We start from the raw sequence: 15,822 nt of genomic DNA, 5'->3' as shown, positions 1-15,822 counted from the left end.
AAGCTCAGGGCACAGAGAGCAGTATTCAGTGGCAGGGAGTCCCAGCAGGAGCCTGCCCTCCTCCTCAGGTCCCAGTAACCCTCCCTCTGTCCCGGGAAGGGCCAGTGTGCCCATAAACACAGAGGAGTCCCAGCTCAGCTGCTTGCTCTGCAGAGGGCACCAGCAAAGCTCCGGCCCCACAGGCAGAGCATGCTCCACAGCAGGCAGGTGGACATTGTGCTCACCCAAACCCACCAGCTGCCAGCACTCAGGTGGTATCCGGTACCTCCCAGGGGTGGTGTGAAACCTCCTGCATCCATGATTCCATGGCTCAGGGACTAAAATGTTTTTCTTGTCTCCTTTGTACCAAAGTGAGATACAGATACTCAAGTACCAGCACAGGTATGAACTAAGATCCTCTCCACCCACTCTCATCTTTATTCATTCACTACAGGCATAATAGCACATGTTACAAAATAAACCACAAAATGTTTACCAAATGCAACTTTAAATAGTGAAGGCCCTAAAACAAGCTGCAGCAAGCTAAGCCAAGAGCAAGCGACACTCCCAGGGTTGTGTCCACCATTGAAGTTCAAGGAAAAGTGACTGAGCTCTGGGGGAGGCAGAGACCTCTTTCTCCCTGACAAGTTACTTCCCTGCCCTTGTACCAGAAGATAAAAATAGTCACATTTCTCAGGAGAAACAAGGATGGCTATTTTAACTCCACTGGCATATATAGGATAGTCAAGCCTGAAAGAGACTCTACACACTCTTCTGCCTAATGCAGAACCTGCTAGCTGGATGCCTTATGCTCTCTGGTGCCTCTTGCACCAGGTGGGCCAATGTACCCATTCAGATGTTGCGGCTTCTCAGCTGTCCCATAGAGGCAGTTACAAACATCTCCAAGGACCAAAAGAGCAAGCAGTATTTTCCAGCACATGGAGGGAAATGCAGGTGCAGTTATTGCAGTCCATCCTCTCCCCTTGGGAGAGAGATCTCTCAAAAGTTCTCTGTCATCACCTGGTTATACATGAGGTGCTTACCAGCAGAATCAAGGATTACGGTCCCTCAACATCAGCAGGCAGCCCTACAGTAAAAACCATGACAATTCAGACAATGCCACTAGTAATCAGACTGCCTGGCAACTCATAACACTTGTTTCATGAGTTAACAGATACCGGACCTCTTCTGTGACAAAAAAGATTGTCTGGATAGCCAAAAAGACCTATGCTGAGAATAAAATTTCATTTTATTTGCCAAAAAGGAGTCACAGAAAACTAAGCTGAAATAGTCCTTGGAGAGGCTGTGTAGCATGTTGCCCTAGCCCTCAGCAGGATGAAGATGCCTCACAGATGGTTATCTCATCTGCCTTTTGAAATCCCCAGTGCTGGAGGTCCTCTCCCAGAAAATTACACACAACTATGTTTTGATCCAGAAGGTCATGCATTTGATGCTGAAGTCAGAGGGCTGATCTAATGTGTGGCAGGAGAAAGGAAAGATCCTCAGGCCCATGCTTTCTTACCAGAACTTTAGCTTCTTCTTGATATAATCCATCCAAAAGCACGAAGACAACAAGGTGCACTAAAAACAAATGAATCACAGAAAGACACAGGTTTCAAGGCTCGGTGTTCCATACCCTAACATGAAGACACTTGAAGAAAAATAACGGCAGGGATGAATGCCCATCACCTTGAACCTCCTCCACTGGGTCTTTTCATCTCCATTTGATGCTCTAATTTTCTGCAACAAAAGCTGTCATTTCGTAGCTGAGCGTCATGCAAGGCTGGGCAGGAGGGGTTCCTGACGACTGGAAACTTTATTTTCTCAGTGAATGGTGGAGTCGAGAGACCACCTTCCCTTCCAGGACAGACATTCAAGGTCTTTCTCTTGGATGGTTTGGAGTACGCTGCTGAGTGCGGGGCCGGGGCCGTGGGGGCACTGCTTGCTGCTGCCCCTGGGGCTGTGGCAGTGGCCGCTGCTGGATACGCAGCTGCTTCGGGGTCGGGTTGGATGGCGGCTGAGGGAGCTCCCGTACCACCATCTCACTGTCCGCCTGGCAAGCCTGCATCACTTGCTCGTCTTCTGAAATGACAGAAGGACCCAGCAGTTAGGCACGTAGTTAAGTCTAAGCAGAGGCTGAACAGCCAGGGAAAAGTGCTTGGCCCAAGCAAGAAAAAGCCAAATGTTGTTCTTACCTGGAAGGCTACTATCACTCCGAGGTGTTCCTGCTACTCCAATGGAACAAGCAAAATCACCTCTGCCTGTGCACCCCAGGCAAACCCAAAAGCCTTTTGGTTGCCTGGCTGAGGTCAACGTACCTGGGGGCATTTGGGACAGCTCTGCCCTATCTATGTTGGGGGAATTGACTTTGCTGGGGAGGGCCCAGCAGTCACTAATGGACACTCCCAGCCTGAGCTGCTCTGTCTTATTTTCAAAATGGGGCACCAAAGGGAGCGTGGGATGTAAGCCCAGGAAGCAACATCAATACCAGAGAGAGTGCAGAGGAGAGCAATGAAGCTGGTGAGGGGCCTGGAGCACAAGTCTGATGAGGAGAAGCTGAGGGAACTGGGGCTGTTCAGCCTGGAGAAAAGGAGGCTGAGGGGAGACCTTATCGCTGTCTACAACTACCTGAAAGGAGGTTGTGGCATGGAGGGGGCTGGTCTCTTCTCCCAGGCAGCAAGTGATAGGATGAGAGGAAATGGCCTCAAGTTGTGCCAGGGGAGGTTTATGAAAAAATTATTCACAGAAAGGGTTGTCAGGCACTGGAGCAGGCTGCCCAGGGAAATGGTGGAGTCACCATCCCTGGAGATGTTTAAAAGACATTTAGATGAGGTCCTTAGGGACATGGTTTAGTGCTATAGTTAGGGTATGGTTGGACTTAATGATCCTGAAGGTCTTTTCCAAGCAAAATGATTCTATGATGAAAGCACTCTGCCCCACCACTATCCCTGCTGGGATTTCCAGGTACCTGGAAGCAAGAAGTCCATTTTGCCAGCATTAATTTCCACACACATAGAAGTAAATTCATGCCAGCTAACTTTTGATCACTGACTCCTCATTTCTGAAACGTCGGTCAGCTTAGTTTAGGGATTGAGGGATTTACCTCTTGGGGCACTGAAATGGCCTTAAGCACATGTTGTTTCAAAGAGGCTAATCACCCTCTAATATTAGTTCTCATTTTACCAGACATCTCTTTTTCTCAATTCTTGCTGAATTCAGACCCAAGAATTAAGGGTATGCTATCACTTCACAGTTGAGGAAATAATGTATCCCGTTCAAACAAGAACAGCCATAATGTAAATTTTTTAACACTCGATGGCTATGCTCATGCCAGCATTGTGCTCACAAGCTGTGGCAAGCCTTCTGAGATGGCATCCCATGGTGCCACTCTGGTGAGCTCTCTCAGAGAACAGGGAAAGCACCTTCCTGTTGTTCATGGTTGTAACTTCTGGAGCAGTGAGAGGGCCATGGTGAGTTACGCATGCTCAGGTTCCAGGAGGTTGCACTCCCCTTGGTCACAGGACCTGTCTTGCTCACCCTTTTCAGCCTGACCCTTGGCACCTTTGAGATATCACCTGAGGTTTCCTTCAGGTATTGCCCTCTTTATCTTGACAAAGACTGTTGTAGTGTGCGAAGGAGCTTTTACTCCCATTTTGTAACTCACACAACTAGCTGTATTAGTGACCACACAGTAAGCCTGACACAATGCGTGGGGGCAGAACTTGGAAACAAGCCTTTAACACTAAAGTGTTCCCATGGCTGCAAGGCGATCTCCTTGCCAGAGCCACCTCTCTCCTGCTTTAGCCTCCCCTTCCAGGTGGGCCAGACATCTCTTCTTGAGTGGTAGCTCAGTGTCCTCAGTCCACCCAAACTAACAGCAATGCCTGGGTTGTAATTCAAGGCAACTTCTCCATCAAGACCACTCTCAGAGAAGACTCTGGCAGAGTACTTCTTATGGTCTGAGAGAAGCATGAGTTTTGGACAATAGATGAAATCTCTGCCCACTCTGAAAACCTCAGCTCTTTAAATTGCCACAAGTTGGATTTCCAGTGTCCACAGGCCTCCAAGGACATTGTTTTGTAGAGAGAACAAATTCTATGAGATGCCTGAGGAAACTCACAGAAAAGGTGAGCCCTTCTTGACCCTTCTCACTGTCTACAATGTTTCCAAATGTGACTAATGATTTCAAGGATCCTAATTTTACACCATATAAATTTAATTTAAAAAAATCTACTGACAGGATATCTAATTGTATATTTTAGGCCCCACATATGCTCATGACTAGTGGCCTTGGCTGAGCTTTAGAGGAGCAATTCTTCCCCCACAAATAAACAAAATGGCTTGAGAACAAGAATTCTTTTGTTCAAAGCATGTAGCAGAAACTGAGACTGGCAATGCCAGCTAATCTGCCAAGATTCACCATATGCCAAAAACGTTGGCTTTTTTTCTCATGCCAAGGCAGAAAGAGTGTTCCTGCTCACCGGGGTGCTGTCAGCAGGGAGCTCGAAGATTTTAGGTAGCTGGATAGCAACATAAAGCCCCTTAAATACTTACCATAATCTCTAAGCCTTTCTGCTTTCTTCTTCCTGATACAACAAATAAGCAAAATCACAAAGATGACAAAGAAGGTTGCACCTCCTGCTATGCTTAAGATGAGATAAAGGTCCAACTGGCCTAGTTAAGGGAATGAAAGAGGATGTTAGACGCAAAGATATAACTTCCACAATGTCTACCTAGAATTCCATATTTTCTTCCATTGACTGTGAAGGCAGCCCCAGTGACAGACCCTATCATTTGCCTTTTCTCTGTACACAGCAGAAAGTAGCTGGTCCTCATTGTGGAGAATTTTGATTGCTCCCTGATGGATTCAAGTTCTGCAGAAAATTGAAGGCAGAGCATTCATGTGTGCCAGCTCATCTTATTTAAATTACCACAAATGCCCCCTTCCTGCTCGCAATGGACCCTTTTAAGGACAATGAGCATCCAGGCAGTGCTCTGCATCTCACAAAAATAAAGTTTTGAAGTACTTCATACTGAGCTGGAAACACTGAGACTAACTTGCTTCATAGTATTTTGGTACTTCCTCTTCAATTTTTGGCTGTATGGAAAAAAAAAAATTGAAAAGGATAAAAACATAACCAAACACCCCACAGCTTCAAAATTAGTTTGATTTGCCTGGTGAAGAACAGTTTTGTATGAATGTTCCTTATTTTGGCCAGATAGGGCTTGCTGGACACTGGCCTCCCTTTGCCACCTCCTGCTTGGGCTGTCCTCCTGACATTTGGTGTTCATGCTCCAGCACAGGCACTGTGGAGTTGAACCCAGCAGAAGTGCACCTTCCTTCTTGGGAGACAGAGCTCCAAAGGAGATAATACCACTGGTACCACCCTTAACATTTTGTGGGCATGCACATGGAGGGCAAAGAGTGATGACACCAAAGTCGAGATGTCTACAGTATAAAGGCCACCAAAAAAAAGACTGGCATCCTCACTGATATGGTTCTTCTCAACTGTTTTAGCTGCCAGTGTTACATCGAGGTGTATTTTGCCCTTTCCGTGCCTGTTTCTCCCAGCTGACTATAAGGTGGGCCCAGGCAGACTTACAAATATTTATGCTTATATGAAAAGTTAGCTGAGCTGAAGCCCATCTGAAGCATGCCTTGCCCGCTAAAGGTCAAAATTCAAGACCAGATGCAAAAAGCAAGACCAGACATTCATGGAAGGCAGCAGGACTGAAGGAGGTTTGACTGCAAGCTGAGAGATTTTTAATCAGCTATGGAGCTGACAGACTCCTGCCACCACACAGAAATATTTGAGGGGTTTTGTTTGAGTAGGAAGGGTAGTGCTATGTGGGTTTAGTGGTTTTTGATGTCTGAGATATGATATATTTGTACCTTAAAGATCAGTGTGGCAAACCTTTTTTTAGTTTGTTAATGATTTGAGAAAAAACAAACTCTCCCATCCAACTCACCCTGTGAAAGAAGAACATTTCTCAAGGGTGAAAAGAAGTGAACTCAGAGTAACTGGCTGATGGCTAATGGCTGCCTATACCAGCAATGCAGGTAGGCCCATGTGTGCCTGGCCTGTGCCCTGGGATGCCCAGCTTCAGCCAGTGTTTCCTCATTAAGACAAAGTGTTTGGACTAGTTTGCCCTACCTTAAATGGACCTAATCCAGCAGTATGTTTTCACGCCTGGCTCCAAAGTCCATGCCACATCCCAGTCCCCCACACCTCAGACCTGTCCCAATGCCAGCACCAACAGGACTGTGCAGCCCACCAGGTCAGGCACTCATGCAGCAGAAAATAACCCTTTAATGGCTATTTTAAGCATCAGGAAGATCCTTCAGGAAGCAAGGGCTGCACAGGAGAGCAAAGACCACCCTGTCCCTCAGTTCTTTGCCCTTCCATCAGCTTCAGCAGATCTTGGGTCACTTCAGTAAGGCCTTTATACCTTAAAGCTTGCTCCCTCCCTTCTCACGCCATGGACTTTCTCTAAATTCACTATGTCAGGAATAGCTGGAAATTGGAAATACTGAGCCAGCTCTCGTGAGCCCCCCACTCTCCACCGGCTCTACAGGGAATCTAGAGAAAGAGAGTGCTTTGAGCAAAGTGCTCACAGTTAGGTAGGATGAATCCAAGCCCAGCAAATTCAAGAACTTTTCCCTAGTATTGCACTGGCAATCTGAACTTTGAACTGAACACCACATCCAGTGTCACACGATGATGGTCTGTCTCCTGTTTTTGCCTTAATGTTCAAACTTTTACCAGGAACGGCGATGGCATTTTTGCCTATCTAATCATTTTCCATCTGACTCTGCTCATTTAAATGCAGTCCTTCAGTTCTTTTGCTGGCTTTGTGGCTTAGAACAATGACACTTCAAGTGAGTAAGAAAATCCATGGCACATTTGAGATATGCTCATCTGAGGCATGCAGCCCCAAAGCTCAGCTAAATTCATCATAAACTTCCTCCTTATTTCTAGGCCGAGTGGGAGAGTTCAGTTTATTCTTCCACTTGTCAAAGCATCCATCCATATCCATATGTAGTGGGCAACAACCACTTTTATAGGTATGAACATGAAGAGGAGAAAAATAATGTGCAACTATTTTCCCAGCCATGAGGATGTAAATCCCTTGAAATCAATGCCATGGCTTCGTATATATAGGGAAGACCCCAAGCCATATTTTCCAAAAATAAGCCATTAATTTATGTCATGATAGCTTGTATAGTTTTATATTATCTTACTAAAGTCAACCCTTTGGCTTTGGACTCTTTGACTGAAGTTAACCTTTGTGAAGTACCATTAGTTTTAAAGGAATAAAGGACAATACAAAATGAGGGGTAAAATGCATTCTGCCTTTTACAGACTACTGTGTGTCATTAAAAAACTTTCAGACCCACCTCCCCACTTTCTCCTTTACTTCATTGGTCTACCACTAGTGATGACTGACACCACTGGAGTCTGTCAGGATGCTCATACCAGAAAGTCTGTTAGGATACCCCTGGCAACTTTTGGAAGAAGACTAAGCAGTGATGGATGGGAGGGAGAAAATGAGCAAGACTATCTGTCTTGTTCATTAATCCCTCAGCCAGCCTGACCTTGCAGGCAACCTGCAGTTTCCCCCAGGAGACTTCATCCCTGGTGGAAGCAGCATCTCATAGCACCCTGGGCACCTGTCTGCTACCCACAAGGTTCTTGATGCCAGAAAAACCTCTCTCCCTCTTCCAGCAAACCCCTAGGGCCCACTGAGCATGGGGCTAAACATCTTCGGCTGCAGAAAAAGAGGAGGAGCATGACCCACCTCACATCTCACTGTCTCTGGCTTGGTCACCCTGCTTTTAGAGCAGGGATGCCACAAGGGCAGCAGTGGGGCAGGCAGCAGCAGGGTGGGGTGGATGGAGGTGCCACAAGGCTGGGGAATGCCAGGCAGAAAGTACAACTCGTATCCTGGCTACCACAATAGCATCAGCTCCCAATAACCACGGCAGTGGTAGACTTGTGATACTGGGTACCAGAAACAATTGAGGCTCCTGACACCTGGATCAGTCCTACAGATACATACAACTACATAAGGCTTTATGGGTCTGCCCTAGCAGATTCTGGCAAAAATGGATGTTTTTACCTGAGCATTTAATTACTTTTTCAGTCACTTTTTCACTGACTTCATTCTTAACAACACATCTGAACATCCCAGAATACCGTGTGTGCAATTCCAACCTTGTTGCATTCTTTTGGATTTTTTTGCTTTTATCTTGAGTCAGTTCTATTATAAATGTTTCGTCTTTATTCTTCTGCTTTACTTCGCACTTGACAGATGCACTTTTATTTATGCATTCGGAACTGAGGATTGGCTGAGGGACAGGCTCTGAAAAAGAAGAGAAGGGACAGGCACATCTGAGATGGTTTCTCTTTTTGAAAACCTCCATTATTAAGCAGAACAGAGAATTAGCTCCCAATAAGCAGTAAGGGAATAACACCAGCTAATGAGACTGGAGAAGAATTAAGAGCAAATTAGACTTCTAGTACTGAAGTAGTGCGGCAATAATAAAGAAATGCAGTATATTAGCCTACATATTCAGCCTAGCAAAGCAGAGCTGCACCAACAAGCTGAGCCTGGTTCACAGGCAGGCAGGCAGGCAGGTGAGGAGAGGAAACTGTGTTTTCAAGGAGGCAACAGATGGGAGGAACTTAGAGCCACAGCCCCCTCCAACTCCAGCCCCAAAGTTTTGGTGCAAATGAAGTCAGCCGTGATCAGAGCCATGCCCATCAGGAGAGATTTCCTCTAAGACAGGGCAAACAGTTATTTACGGTGCTTTATCTGTGGCCAAAGACACTCAGCTAGCACAACAGCCACAGCATGAACACCCATCAAAACAGAGTGGAAAACATAAAACAGACAACCTCTTAGCTCTCAGTGGGGCTAAGACAGAGACAACTGATTTCTGTCTATTTTTATGTTCTGCCATCACCTAGCTACAGTTCATTTCCAGATTCTCTTATCACTGGTGGCCTTGAAAGAGCCAGAAAAGCCCGCAGGACTTTCCTCAACTAGGGGCAGCTGGCAGGGACATCAGATGGAAAAAAAATAAATTTCTGCCTTTTAGACCAGGTAAACAAAAACATGGCAGGGCCAGCTCTAGTTGTAGGCAGTGTAAGTTATAGAGAGCATAAATTTTAAAGCCAAGAAGGGTCACTTGTATAAAATGCGGTATAGGTTCATAATGTGACATCTGCAGCCATCCTTTCTTTGTTAAGCCCACTCCTCTTCCACAAGCTGTAACCTATAGTTCAGGGGAACATCCTAGTGCGAAACACTGGAGTTCAGGTCCTGGTGATGGAGTTGTGTGATGATAAACTATTTTTTGTTTTGGAACAACCGTTTGTTCAACCCTAGGAACAAAATATAATCTGGCTGACAAATTACTCTAACACCCAGCAGCTACTAAAGGACTTTACTTCCAAAACTGCTTTCAGAGGTAAGGCCATCTCTCTGCTGAACAGTAGATAAAATGATGTAGCACATAGCCAGGTTGGACCCTTAACCTGAAGTCGAACCCAGGACATGCAAATGACAGTTCAGTGGCTTTAGGCATGAGTAAGCAGTATCAGGCCCTGATGACTTCCTGAATCTGTAGGCAGATTGCAACAATAATTCCCAAAGTAGTGACACACCCTCACTGCTCAGCAGTTTGTTAGCCATGGGGCCTCCCACTGTGCAGAAACCCTGCTAAAACCACTCCAGCTGTCATTGCTACATCATCAGTACATCATTTCTGTAGTGCCTGATGGTGCCCACAAACTCAAAGAGGCTGGCAGAGGTGTGAATGGTGGCTGAAGAAGGACAGAATAAAATCATCCTCTTCCTGGGAAAAAAACCCATGCTGCCCTACAGCTTAGAGGTCTGGAGAGGAAGCAGCAGCTGTAATGTTATGTGTTATGCTATGAAAGGATAGGGTGCAGGAGTCTTCTTCCCCTATTGTGAAGTATCTCAAGGGAGGTGACTACTGGCTATTTTTTATGTTAGAGCAAAAATCGGGTGGGACCACATTGCCCAGAAGATTGCCTTGCTGTAGCATGAAGGTTGTTGGTCTCTTCTCCCAAGTAACAAACAATATGATGAGAGGAAATGGCCTCAAGTTGCCCCAGAGGAGGTTTAGATTGGATATCAAGAAAAATTTCTCACTGAAAGAGATGCCAGGCATTGGAACAGGCTGCCCAGGGAAGTGGTGGAGTCACCATCCCTGGAGGGGTTTAAAAGATGCGTAGATGAGGTTCTTAGGGAGATGGTTTAGTGCCTGAGTTAGGTTACGGTTGGACTCAATGATCTTGAGGGTCTCTTCCAACCAAAATGATTTTATGATTTTATGAAATACAAACATTTACTGCTACCTGGGCTCCTGAGCACTCCCCAGGAGGTGGGCAGATGCTATACAAAGTGCTCAGCTTTCTCGAACAGTAGCTAGAGTCCAAAAGTCATGACTCAGTGCCCACAAAATAGCAACAGAAGTGCCAGAAGTGTACAGTGCATCAGCCACAGAGGTACCTCATGTAGGTTTCTGGCAGCAGGATGCTGCTGGAGGCACAGCCCCACTCCCATGGTGCTGCCCCAGCTCAGGGCTCCAGGGGTCCCAGCATAGCCTGCAGTGCTGCAGTGGGGCCATCCACACCCACCCTGCTTCAGCATGGTCATGCTCATGGCTGCTTGCTTGGGCCCACGTAGAAACCTGGTGGCTGACAAAGAGGGGAACCAGAGAGAAGCAGGGGACCAGAGGGCATCAGCTGGAGCAAGAGAAGGGAGAAGAGTGGCAGACTGCTGTCAGCGGTGGGAGGAAAGAGGTACATCTCACAGAAGTACCCCCAGAACAGAAAGGGGGGCTGTAGAAGAGAGCAAGAACACCAAGTCTTATTCAGCTGTGCTGGAAATGGTATGCAGTGCAAATACTCACCCTGAACGATGAACATTTTATCTTCTTCTGCTGACAATTTTCCATCCTTCTGATAAACAGTCACTGTGTACTTTCCACTGTCCTCTTTCACCACACGCTCTATTCGCAGAGTCCCATTGAGGAATACCTTACACCTGCACTGGTCTTTGTTTACGTAGTACTTAACTTTGTTATCTTTTAACTGAAGCAACTTTTTTCTGTCTCTCAGCCACGTTGCATCATAGATGTTCTCAGCAGCAACAGCGATGTGGAGAAAAACTGACTCATTCACGGCTGTGTAAATCAAGTTGCTGACCGAGCCTGTAAAGGGAAGGACAACCAGCCTGTCAGCATGTCTCTATGTGTCTCACATCCCCACTGCCATACTTGGGAGCCACAGCAGTGACCCAAAAGGTTGCCACTTGCTACCCACTCTGAGCTGCCCAAACCTTTTTGCGTTACTGATGCTGTTATCTTCCCCTGCTCCAAAGCATCACTTGATCATTCATTAGATAAATGTTAGCCCCCAGTTTAATTCTGAGAGGCAAGGAAGCTAAGAGTCCAGCTTTCAAAAGCTGAATTTATACTTTGCATGACTCATTTGGAGTGATATTGGATGCCAAGATTCATGGCTGCCTGTGGACTTAACCCTTCCTAAAAATAAGGTCACTTTGGTGTCTTTTGTACATGGCACAGTCTGGTACCCAGAGCACCCATCACTGCAAACATTACTGTGGACAGCAAGTACACAAACAAGTAGTGGCCCTGGACAGAAGGATCAGCGCAGCAATAACAGAGATGGCAATAACAATATTAATAATAGTGGCTCATGTTAAGCAGTGAGTGTAAGGCACTGAACTGGAGGCAGACCCGGTGCTACCAGTTTGCAGTGCCCCCTCCTCACCCATCCCGGGCACCCTGCCCTTCTGGGATATATCCATTTGATTTTTCTAGCTCAGGATCACAGTGGGGCAAGTAAGGCTGGGAGAAACAAACAGCTGACCACATCCTGTCAACTGATCAGGCACTGGAGACATCAGGAGATAAACAAAGGCCAAAGAAAAACTTTTCTCTTTGAAGGTCTCCTTCGATGACAGGTCCCCTCTCCAGAACAGGTAAGAGCAGGTGCTTCCCAAAGGTGCTGCCAGCACTGGGCAGTGCTTAGTGTGTGGCTGCTGAAGGTGACACTCAGGAAAGCCAAGGCTGCTAAGCATCAATCACCTTACTACCCGTGGAGATGATGTACCCTTCGGGCATGCTCTCTCCCCTCCAGGCTGCTTCAACACCCTTTGCAAGGCCCGTCGCTGGTGAACAGGGACTTCTGGGCCCAAAGTTTGCCAGGAGAACACTTCAAGTAAGATTCTATATCCACCCGATAGTGACAGGTAGAAAATGTGCACAAGGAGGTAGAAAAGTGCTCACAAGTGCCAGGTGGGATGCTGTCACTGATAACTGCATGTGCACTCAGAGCCACGGCTTATTTCATTTGTCATTTTCTTATTTCATTCCTCTTCAATTTACCGGATAAAGCTGATCGGCAGGAGAGGATTTTTCTTCACATTACCAGATAGAGCTGATTCTGCTTGAATTTTATATATTTTAGGCACTTTTTCCCCACAGAGAGAAAAACTATGTTGATGTGTCTTTTTATTACAGTCCTTCATTCCTGGTATCTAGGACGATGACAAGTTCATCACGGGGGGGAACTGAAATCCAGTTGGTATTTCATTAAACTAACAATACTAGAGATAATCAAAGAATTAAAATAGTGTGCCTCTGCAACAAGAAAATTAATACTGAAGTGCTTTTGGCAACTCACCCCCAGTCTAGGGAGAGGCCATTATATCTCTATTGCATTTTTTACAATATATTTGACGTATCTATTGAAATATTCGGAAAACAAGCTGTCAAACAGCCTTGGAAGTAACTATCCTCCACATAGATGACACTACAGATTATAGTAAAACATTTGAATTCTGATACTTGTTTCTGCTTAGTCATGCACAGATATTTAGAGCCAGTAATAGGATTTATTTTCCCTCTGGAAGTAAAAAAACCCCAAATCTACGTTTTCAGGGCTAATTCAACAGCAACTTTATGGAAACTCTATGGACAGACCACTTAGACATATTTCTGAATGTTTATCCCATTTCCATAGTCTTTCTAATGGAAAGCTCAGGATTCCATGCATGTGATGCTAAAAATCTGTTTAGATAATGCAATGACGTTTCTGGTAGTGCCAACTGAAATGCTGCCCAAGGGGCAGAAAGATCTGATCTGGCAGCATAGAACTCACAGTCACAAGAAAGAGTTAAAAGGAAAAGCTTCAATAATAAATTTAGAGAAGAAAGTCTTTGACATAAGTTTTCCATTCAAGGGAATAATCTTCATTTCTGCCAGGGAAGATGTTTTATATATCATGTACAGAAAAAAAAAACACAACAAAACAAAAAAACCAACAACACCTCCTTATTTATCTATCAATTTTGTTCTGGAGGAAAAGAAAAGCATTAAACAGCCATACACACAATCTATAGTGGAATGAACAGGGGGAAAAAAAATCTATGCACCATTGTATTGCCTCTATCTTTTACAACCTTCTCTAATCTATGAGTTAACACCTTGATTAAGTTTTTAGATTAATATTTTAAAAAATAATGAGAGCAATAATACACAAAATATAAAAGATGCCTGTATTTGCTTGCTGTTTTCACATCCTAGACTTCTTCAGCTGCACCAAAGACACTGAAATATATCACTTTCTGCTAATATTTACGGAAGAATATAATTTGCACTTTCAAAAGATTTGCTCATCTTTGATAAGAAAAGGAAATTACATGCGATAATGCACCATGAACTTGATCTCTTATGTAGTACAAGCTACCTCGAGGGCAGAAAGAAAACTACATGCTGACATTTCTCATTATACATGTGTCAAATTAAGGCTCATTAATTTAAAACCAAAACTGTTTACAGCTTATTATTGTAACTGGAATAGGAAACTTAGATCCTGCCCTCCCCTTTGGCTGAAAATTAAATCCAATAAAAACAGCAATAACCCAAAGGTCTTCCCTCATTGGGTAAGTGGAACTAGTTTCTTATCAGTAACATCCCACCAACTTGTAAATGGTTTAAAATACAATTTTAACAACATTAGTCCCCCAAAAAGTAAGAAAAACTCACATTTTACACTGGGAAATAAAAGCAGCATGCACTTGATTAGGAAAATCCTCCTAAAGTTCATTTTCAGAGTGAAAAAATCCAGTGTCGCCTTGTCGAATGATAGCTCCTGGCAGGTGAAAGGATTTTCTGCTGTGAGCAGGCAGTTGTGGGACGTGTCAGTACAACCCCCGTGCCCTCCTCCCCTCTTCCAGCTCTCAGCCCGGCACTTCTCGTTTCTAGCACAGCCACAAAAAATATGGCCGAAATGTACCTCTCAACGGGTTGTTTTGTCAGGATGGGGACAAGATGCAGTGACAAGGAAAAGGCACAGTAAAATGCAGGAATGTCCCCAAGGTCTGTTTATCAAGCTGATGGGTCAGCCAGTGCCCCTTATCCTCTTTAATGTCCACACAAAGAGTTCAAATCCAGCATCCACGTGCCACCATCCTAATAGGACAAATGTGGTTTTTGAGGTGGGGGCTGTGATGGAAATCCTTCTTCTCCCCCAGAGCCTCATCAGCATCAATGGGACAGCAAGCCCAGGATCCCCAGAAGGGAGCAGGTAGCCGATGGCTGTTGGGCAACATGTAGAAAGGAGACACGCTTCCCTTGCAAACCATCAGGATCAACTTTGCATCAATGCCTGATCTGTGAGGGGCTGGCTAGTGCCACGCAAAGGTGTCCTGCAGGCATGGAAGCTTTGAAAGAGGAATGAACATGGAAGCGTTGAAAACATTGCCTTGGTCTAGCTAGAAACCAGCCCTGAAGCTGGCTAGTCTGAGAAAGATGGTGAGGAAGGAATGTGGGAGGAGGCATGGGAGGTAGGTCCAAAAACACATAAGAAGCTAATAAAATCTTTATTCCTCATTCCAACATGAAACAGATGGGGTGGTGAGGATTTTGAATCACATCATCCCCGGCACAATCCCTCTGCTATAGCAGCTGCTAAAATCTTTCAGCTTTTCATCGCAGATGGAAACCAAGAAAGAAGACAGAGGAAAAGCTGTGGCACAGGAGATGTAAAATATTAGATAAATCTTTCTCACTCTTTTATGTCATTCTTCTTCCTTGCAATTATTGGAAGGTCTTGTAAGACACTTTCCCTTCTCCAGCTTTGTCATCTTTAACTGGTACTAACACTGGTAAAAACTACTTCTTTTTGCACAGAAGGAGAAAAAGTTACCTGAGCTAAAACACACTAAAATCACAGTATTGCTGCCTCTGTACATCGTGGGAAAACCTTGCTTTTCATTCTTCTTTTTTATTATTGTTTCCTTACAAAGAACGCACAAGGGAAGAACATGCAAAAGGAGAGAGGAAGCAACAGCAGCAAGATGACATTTCTGCGCCCAACCTCTACCCTCTGCGGAGAAAAACAATGCGAGAGAGAGTCTGCTGTGCCCAGGCATCTCCCCAGCCAAGCAGACTCTGCCGGCAGCACTGGTTCTGGGGAGCTGTGGGGACCTCTCTCCCTGGGCACGATGGCAGGGTCATGCAATTTCTGCATGCTTGGACACATCTGCTTCCAGCCTGAGCACCTACAGGGGTTTGGACAAAGGCAGTCAGCCCAGTATCTCCTACCTTCTTTTTTGTTTTTTCCCCCAAGGTTCAGAAAGCAGAGCAGAAGGAGGCTCCCACCATGCTGAAACCACTACCCACACTCTGCTCCTGCGATGCAGCATGGGATGCACGTCCTGAAAAGAGCTATGGCAGGGAGCACTGGCAGACCGACCCCTGCACCAACCAGCGATGTCCCC

At 45.4% G+C, this 15,822-nt stretch overlaps 1 protein-coding gene across 4 annotated transcripts; it reads right to left on the bottom strand.

Annotated features, from left to right (window-relative positions):
- Positions 1 to 277: 277 nt before the first annotated feature.
- CD2 (CD2 molecule) lies at positions 278 to 14,210 on the bottom strand. Of its 4 annotated transcripts, none has more exons than XM_082053100.1 (5): positions 14,087 to 14,210; positions 10,925 to 11,224; positions 8,101 to 8,343; positions 4,534 to 4,653; positions 278 to 2,061 (listed from the first exon to the last, which is right to left on the bottom strand). In XM_082053100.1, the coding sequence occupies exons 1-5, from the start codon at positions 14,145 to 14,147 to the stop codon at positions 1,853 to 1,855; spliced, it is 933 nt and encodes a 310-aa protein (XP_081909226.1). In that variant the 5' UTR covers positions 14,148 to 14,210; the 3' UTR covers positions 278 to 1,852. The 4 variants fall into 4 exon arrangements, with proteins under 4 accessions (XP_081909226.1, XP_081909227.1, XP_081909228.1 ...); XM_082053101.1 differs by having other exon boundaries at positions 4,534 to 4,565; positions 8,196 to 8,343; XM_082053102.1 differs by having other exon boundaries at positions 1,906 to 2,061; positions 4,534 to 4,565.
- Positions 14,211 to 15,822: the final 1,612 nt, after the last annotated feature.

This window comes from Streptopelia decaocto (assembly GCF_964273445.1).
Source record: "Streptopelia decaocto genome assembly, chromosome: 1".
NCBI lineage: Eukaryota > Metazoa > Chordata > Aves > Columbiformes > Columbidae > Streptopelia > Streptopelia decaocto.
This window is presented reverse-complemented; position numbering and strand designations above follow the sequence as displayed.